At 38.5% G+C, this 8,250-nt stretch overlaps 1 protein-coding gene across 1 annotated transcript in view; it reads left to right on the forward strand.

Moving 5' to 3' along the window:
- Positions 1 to 1,979: 1,979 nt before the first annotated feature.
- LOC104526695 (acyl-coenzyme A thioesterase 12) overlaps positions 1,980 to 8,250 on the forward strand; it is a gene marked incomplete at its 3' end in the record, with an annotated part of 18,299 nt that continues 12,028 nt past the window's right edge. Inside the window, exons 1-3 of the mRNA XM_010170231.1 lie at positions 1,980 to 2,044; positions 5,936 to 5,996; positions 7,051 to 7,152. Of these exons, the coding sequence (XP_010168533.1) occupies positions 2,013 to 2,044; positions 5,936 to 5,996; positions 7,051 to 7,152 (195 nt within the window). The remainder of the gene's footprint in view (positions 2,045 to 5,935; positions 5,997 to 7,050; positions 7,153 to 8,250) is intronic.

Raw genomic sequence — 8,250 nt, forward strand, 5'->3', positions numbered from 1 at the left:
CGTGTCCCACACAATAACCTAGAAACTACCTAGCATGTAGCAACTTCCCAATATGAACACACTTTTTTTTTTTTTGAGATTTTTTCTAGCACGAGCCATTTGATTTCAGCCCTTCAGTGATTTATCCCTTAACAGTGCTCTTTGTTGAGAGACTCTGAACTGATCTCAGCAACTCAAGTCTCCGATGTGAAGTGTCAAGAGCTCCAGCTGCTACAATGGTTTGTCCTTGCTCCCTGGACTTTGGTTAAGCTCTGATGATCTTCAGCTGCTGCCAACCTGCCACCAGAGCTCACTTTCAATCCACCTTTCATAACTGCATTTACTTGGTTAGGCTTAGGGCAGCAGCACTCGTTCACGCCACAGGGCTAATCCCGTTGCACACAAAGGGTTTGTAACGTCTTTCCTCTCTTTTTGTGTCATGGCAGATTCAACATTCTGGGTTTTGCTATTCACTGTGTTTCTCCCTCCCAGTCCTAATGCAGCTGTGAACCAACCAAACAGGGTGGCCTTGAGCTCCAGCAGCAACTAATATCACCAGCACTGTTGTCAACGTTCTTCTCATAACAAGTCTGAACTGAAACACTGAAACTAAAACACAGCTATTCTAATTACTAAAAAGAAAATTAACTGTCCTAGCAAAACCAGGACACAGACAGGATTTGTTTAGCTTTACCATATTTCACCCACATTAATGCCAGCTGGTGCAGTTGCAAGTGCCTGGGCTTTGCACCTTCCTCATTTCATTATCCTGCTGCTTTAGATGTGATCCACCTGGCTGACTGCTTCTAGACTTTTGAGGCTATTTGTGACTATCACCGTCTTGTATTACATGTCACAGTGCCGACTCCAGCCTCTTGGTCGTTAGTGACCTCTTCCCTTTCATCACATTTTGCTGTCTTTCTGATAAGTACCTTGATGTGTTTTACCCTCATATTTTCAAAGGGATCTCATCAGATACTGATATAACTCTCTCTAATTCCTCCAAGCTTTTTTCTTCACTAAAATTGTTGGGCTGCTTGGGAGGGAAGACTCTTGCCTCTTGTGCAGTGCTCTCTTCTAGGTTTCCTGCTAGTCCTTTCTTTTCCCTCTGTCACTCAGGAAACATTCTGGAGCAGGGATTCCCTGTTTTTATACAGTTCCTAGTGTGGTAAAGATTTTGTGTCTGACTTGGAACTCTAGGTGCTATGGTCAAATAAATAATAAATCACAGTAAGTTCCTGTAAAAAAGAAAACTATTGGGCTATTAAATATTAACAGTAAAGAAGATATTTACCTTTTCCAGATTAACTTTCATAATTAATACAAATAGGGTGCATTATTTTTCATAACCAAATGCATTATACTAGGGAGAAGAACACAGTTCAAATTTTGGTAAAAATATTTTACAATAATTAAATACATGGGTTTGAATTTTTAAAATCTTGTTTGTATTTGTTTTTATTGAATTCCTGCAGTTTTAGTACAGCACATGTTCTTACCTGCTTTCCACTGCTGTGGCCATGCTAATAAGCCAGTAGATCTTTCTCCTGTGTCTGAGAATCCTCAACTGACATTAAACTTCCACACTGGTTCAACATAACCGATATTCATGGCATCCTGTTTTGAGGGAGATTGCTGAGATTTCTGTAGGCTTGTTAATGCTTTGTGACTCTTTTTGTCCTGCAACATGCTTGTTATTTCTATCAGAATGTTCATTTTTAGAGAAAAATCTTAAGCAGAGCTTTCCAAACTGAGTAGAGTCATTATCACCATCTAGTCTCATCTCCTGATGTTACCCTTATTTCATGGTAAATATTAACTTTAATCTTATTTAGCTTCTTTTTTCCTAAGGAGTCCACTGGAAACTTGCATTAGGGTAATCAAAGGAGGAAGTGGGATCTACTGTGCTTCATCTCTGTCATGCACAAGTGTATAAGTGAGTAGCTTGCTGGAAATGGAATGTGGTAACGGTGTGTCCCTGTGTCTCTTTTGAAGCTGAGAAACATGCTGGTGTGTCTTGCGTGACAGCGTCTATGGATGACATACAGTTTGAAGAGGCTGCCAGGTACAAAACCAGCTAACAACAGTCAAATGTTTTCATTCCAGAGTTTCTTATTTGGCAGATGCAGGCTGAGGCACTGTAAAGTCTGAGCAGGCCAATGAACTCCCCAGAGTCACAGAGTTAAGTCTCAAAATTGCCCTTTTCTATCAGTGATAGCCTGACCCACCTAGACAATAGATCAATTTCACAGGTCAAAAATAAACTGTAGTTACTTTGACTTGGCAAGCTAAATGCCAGGTGAGAAACAGATGACCTGGTGACCTTTGGCTCTAGTTAAAGTCCATGCTGCAGGCCTTTACTTATCTCTGTTACATAAGGAATACATACCTATAAGAGTTACTCTATGTATTTTTTACTGTTGCAGGTGCTCTTTCAGTTCATTTCTTACCATCTCTTTCTTTCAGCTCCTTTTAAAAAAATGTGTTCATGTAACAAAACAGAAATGTTTTGCATTTGTGCTCACCGAATATTCACTGAGTCTACAAGATAATACAGGACTTCATTTATGTTTTAACCATTTTTCATTATTTTACAAGGGATAAAGGACACTGTAAGAGGAAATAGCACACATAGATATAGCTAAACTATATCTTTACAGAAACTTAAAGCCATTACTTTGTAGTTGTGTGTTTTTACACCTTGCAATCTGGAATTAATGAGTGCTTAGATGGGATGGCTCTGGTTACACAGACCAATGCACATGCAGTTGTCATGAACCAAGCAGCTTTGGCTGTCAGATGTACAGCTGATGTAAGTTTAAAACTGTTTGTGGTACATGAGTGTAAAATAAGCATCCAGGCACACTTTGGAACAGCAGGCCATTAGGATGAGAACTAGAACAGTAACAAAGAAGTGAACATGGTCACACTGAATCTAGAACCCAAGAGAATTTCTCAGTGTGTTTTACAAATTAGTTTTAAAATGTTTGTCCTGCCTGTAGTTGTTTTTTGTTTTTAATTTTGTCCTTAGGAAAAAAATCTCTCTGTGAAAATTATAATTAAAGAGTCCTACAAATGAAGTCAGAGTAATGTTTTTCTTTCAGGCATAATATTTCAGACTCCAGTAGCTTCAGAGCAATTTTATCTCTTGTTTTTGAGAGCAGAACAGAGCTTGTAAAATACAAGGAAAATACTTTTCCTTCCAAATATGTTCTCCTTCCACTTGTGGTGCCAATGTTTCGTTTTTAACAAGAATTTAGGGTACAAGCCTACTAACTGTGAAGTGGTTTCCATAATTATTTTTCAGCCTCAGGTCATCCCTAACATCTTGTTTGTAGCTTACTGTGTAATTTCTAAATTTTGCCAGATCTTGTTGATTATACAAACATCTTGTGTAAATAAGAGAGCTCTTGTATCTCAGCCTAGTAAATTAAAATACTTTGTAAGTTTCCTGCTGTAAGGTTTCATTTACCTAATTCAGGTTACCCAATGTTCTGTAAGGATTAACTCATCTGTGCATATTTCTTTTCAGTTGACATGGAAACAGAGATTTCTACAGATCTATATATTGCAAAACTCAGTTTTATGCCATGGTAGCAAATAAATCCCTCTTCCTTGTCTTTTAATATGCAGGACTTCAGTGGTAGTAAGAACATCTGATTTAAAATTAAATTTATTTAGATTTTGTTAGTGCTCCATATGTGAATGATGTTCAGTTAGTTCTGATGTATTTCAAAAGCTTTCTGCCAGTGACAGGTGAAAGTGTGGTGTTCTGTGACTTCTGCCCTTTGTTACCTGTTTAAATGCCCAAACTGATTGCCTCCTTTGCCTTAAATAAATCAGTTTGTCCAAAGTCAGAATACATACAATGTAAAACGTGTCATTTTGAAACAGCTTACAAAAATATCTGAAAGACATTTCCCTATCATAGTGTCTGACCACCTCAGCTCTGACATCTGTATTTTCTGACCAGAGGACTACACTTTCCTACACTGAAGTGCATGGACTGCGTGGAGCACCAGGGGAGGTGTCAGTCGGACAGGGAACCTAACGCCTGTGGAGTCCAAACGTGCCGTAGGGTGGGACTGGTGTCTCAGGCCGAGTGAGATCACGTCCAGCTTTGTCAGGTTGTTCCCACCCTGCGCTCTCCTCAAAGGCAGACAGACCCAGACTTAACCTCTCTTAGGCAATGTTCTCACACAGAGTCAGAGAGGTCAGCGGGGAGATGTCACTGACAGAGGTCAGATAAGAGATCTTTGTTCAGAAGAATAGTGCCCTGCTATTAAGCCTGAGGTAGCCTGACCTCCGCAGTCCCTGCTGGGACCTCATGAACAATCGTGATGTTCTTGACAAGGGACTGTGATGTCCTCTGCAAGCATCTGTAGAGACCCTGAACACTCCATCTTTTAAAGAAAACCTCACAGTCATTATCAGTATATATCATGTTCAATTGTAGAGTTTATCTAATTAATATATTCTGTCTTTTTTCACATTTTACTTGCCATCATTTCTACTGCTGGGTCACTGCAATCCTCTTGGGAGTTTTGTGGCAGGGTCTTCAGAGGTGATTCAGGTTACTTGACTGAGTTCTGTCTCTAAGCTTTCTAAAGCCTTTTTATGAGACCATAATGTTAACTCCTTTTCCAAGCTTAAACATAAATATTTTGTTACTGTTCTAAACACATTCTCCTCTTATGTAAATGAGATGGTGATTCCCTAAACTGTGCAGTTTAAAACTATTACGTTAATGATTGTGGGGCTTTTTTTGCAGTGAATGATGGAAAAACTCCTTCTGAATATGTTCTTCAAAAGCTAATGAGGGCTGTGTCTGCAGATGCTCTTAATTCTTTCCTCTAAGGATTTTTTCCCCCCATCTACTCAAAGGCTTCCACTTGTCTTCTTGAATGTGAACAGGAAAGTTTCTGTGTAGTTGGTTGTTCCTGTCTGGTATTGTAAAGGAGTAGGTTTCCTATTCCCTGTTCTAGTGTTTGAAGTTCTGGCATTGAGAGAAGCAATTTAAGAAAAGCCTTACCTTTAAATGTCAAAATTCTATTCATTAAATTAGGAAAAAATTATAAAGATTTTTTTTTTTAAATAAACTGGGGTCATAACTCTGCCGAATCTGTAGCTGTAAATGCCTATTTTAGAGGTGCTCAAGTGGTCTGAGTTACATTTTGCAGTCTCAGATGTAGCTAGCTGCACTTTGCCTGCTCTGGGCCTGATCTTTAGCAGTTGTAAGTCAGTCTAAATTCCCTGAAGGCAGTGGCCTGATGCCCAGTTATTTTGTCTGTGGTTCTGACTTACCATTCACATCATGTCCTTTTACTGCTCTGCTCAACAAGTCTGAGAAACTGCATTCTTTCCACCCTTTCAATGTTGCCTTGTGTTAGGATATTAGGGGTTTGAAAAGAAGAGTTGCTCTTGGTATTAACACGTAACAGGCACTTCAGAAATTGCAGAAGGAAGGAAATTATTTTCTCATTTAAATTTGATTCTATGTAGGTGAAAAGATATAATTCTGTTTAGGTGTTTTCTGTAGGTAAATGAGAAAGAGCATTTCTTCGGGTACACTGCTAGGACAGAAGGGACATGCTGCAGCCCTGTTCTTGGCCAAAACTTGGAGAGTGAATGAAACAAAAGCAGAATCTAGGCTAAAATTTCTTGGGGGACCTTGGGGCTGGAGCACACCTGATGTCATATAGATATCAGCAAGGAGAAGGAGTGCTCATACTAAGTTTTTGCAGTTTTCTGAGTGACTAAAATTGTTACTGAGCATGAAGTCTGACTGATGAATAACAGTGCTAAACCTTTTTCATTGCATTTTCAATACAATGTGGAAGACACAGACTGATTAATGAGGTTTTCTTCGCTACTCTTAGGAATACCTAGAGAGGCAGGTTCAAACCCTTATTAAGCTGCATGATTACATACCATAAGATGTTATTATTCTTAACAGGGTTGGACAAATTATTACCATCAAAGCAAAGGTGAACAGAGCATTCAAAACCAGTATGGAGGTAAGAGGTTATCACTTTTATTCCTAAAGATATTTAAGAATAGAAGGTAGGTGGGAGGAGTAGAGGAGTCAACATGGGTGCAGTCTTACTTGTTTCAGAAGGAGCTTTGTGCAGAAATCTAAACAATAACACTAACTAATGAAACTCTGGGTGTATAATGACTGTTATAATTGCATGTTTATTGTAAAATAATCCATGTTAAAATAGAAACTTGACCCCAAAGACTTAAAATCTTTGGCAGATGTAACGGACAGGATGGAATAGTGGTGTTTGTTCAGTCCAAAGCTGTTGATGTCTAAGCAGGCTTTGGGTCAGAGCTGGGATCCACTGAATGTATGGAGTTCTAAGTACTTTTGGAACTTCTGATACAAAAATATTTTTCTCAGGTATATCCATATTCTTGCTCTTCATGTTCTAACAAGTATGCAATGCATTTCCCAGTCACTTACTTGAAATCAGGATTGAACCTTAAGAGTACTTTTCTCTGCATTATGCCCAAGTCCAGTTCTTGTTAATATTAATGGAGGTGATGCATCTCACAGAGAATGTATTCCAAAAGATTCTAAAAATTGGAAAAAAAAAATCAGAAACTTTGGTGCATGTCAGGCCTGTCTCACAGGATCAAATACAGTGTTTCACCTTCAAGTGTTTCATTTTGTTTTATACATTTATAAAGAGTTTTTTGCTTATACAGATCTTAGAAAGATTCAGATGAGGACTCCAAATGGCTCACAAGTAAATGGAAAGAGATATCTATAAAACTATACTTAAATGTCTTTCCTGGTTTTTATTTTACCCTATGAGTGATGCTAGACACACATACACAGCTGTAGTACTAAAAAGCTTTTCAGAGCTTAGTGGATATTGTAGTGTTCTTATGTGTTCAGAGTTGTATCAGTGATAGCAGAGCAGGGTTTTTTTACCTTTTTTCTTTTAGTTTTAAGAGACTGGATGTGATTGATTTGATAAACACTGCACTGTTTTATCTCAGCTCAACTGACAATGATGTAAATATCCTTTTTGTCTCCTTCCTCCACTACCTCCTTCCTTGTAGGTTGGCATCAAGGTTACAGTAGAGGACATTTTGACTAATGTGGAAAAAATTGTGAGTGTGGCATATGCAACGTATGTAGCCAAACCAGTTGGTGCTGGAAAGGTATTATTTCTGTGTTCTTCTATGTTTGAAGTTACTGGGACTGAGTCTCTGTGAAATAACCAAACTTTTCTGATTGTGAAACACAGGAAAATGTTCATACCTGTTGATTCTGATGAGTAGTAGGAAAACAGCACGAAGCCCGGACTATACAAACTTTTTTTCCACATCTCTGCTCTGAGGTTGTTAGGCTTTTTTTTTTTTATTGTTTCTACTTTCTTTTGCATATTTGCTAGTAATAGAAGTGGTGTCTTTGTAAGGGCTGCAATATTGACAGAGGCAAGCACTGGAAGAGAGATCCTTGTGAGGCATGGTCTCTCTCCTTTTCCGGAATGGATCTATATACATCTTGAAACCTGCAAGTGTGTTGGGGGTTGGGTTTCTTTATCCTTCACTCTGCTTTTTGAGGAGGTTGTTCAGACATCACTGTTCACATAGAAGACATTATTTTTAAGCTACCTTCCAATCTAAATTAAGTCTTTGCCATTTATGTTAATTAGTTTTCATGCCAATGTTGTTTTTTCTCCCCAGTGTTTGTCTCCCTGGAGGTATTTAGAAATCAGTCACAGTACTGCTTGGCCTTCACATTGCCATGCTGAGCAGGCACAGTTCTTTTCAAGTTTTCCTATGAGAAAGGCCAAATATTCCTCAGATCCCCTTAATAAACTCCCTTCGACTGTAGTATTCTGCTTTCCTGAAGTGAGTGACTAGAATCATATTTGTGACTTCCCTGTCTTGTTGAATGTGCTGTGACAGTGCATCTGCCTTTTGAATATCCACTGCAGGTTGGCAGAGAACAGTCATCCCATGGGCAATTAATATATCCAATCATTTCTGCTTTCTCTTCTGTGATGATATATTACAGTTTGCAGAAGAAACAAAGTGAGATAGGTTTGCCAAAACTAAAGCCCAGCTTGTCTCTGAAAGGTTAATGACTAAATTGGTTAACTTGAAAGCACTAAAACAGTTTACAGTAAGGATTGTTTATTATTGGTTTCATATTATATCCATGGCATCAATCCATTTACCTCCAGCCCAAATGTCCAGGAAGTTTAATTCAGGATTAAATTGGTGATGGTGAACTAAGATTAAGCTTAAAAC

The sequence above is a fragment of the Antrostomus carolinensis genome, unplaced genomic scaffold (assembly GCF_000700745.2).
Source record: "Antrostomus carolinensis isolate BGI_N321 unplaced genomic scaffold, ASM70074v2 scaffold7786, whole genome shotgun sequence".
Lineage (NCBI taxonomy): Eukaryota > Metazoa > Chordata > Aves > Caprimulgiformes > Caprimulgidae > Antrostomus > Antrostomus carolinensis.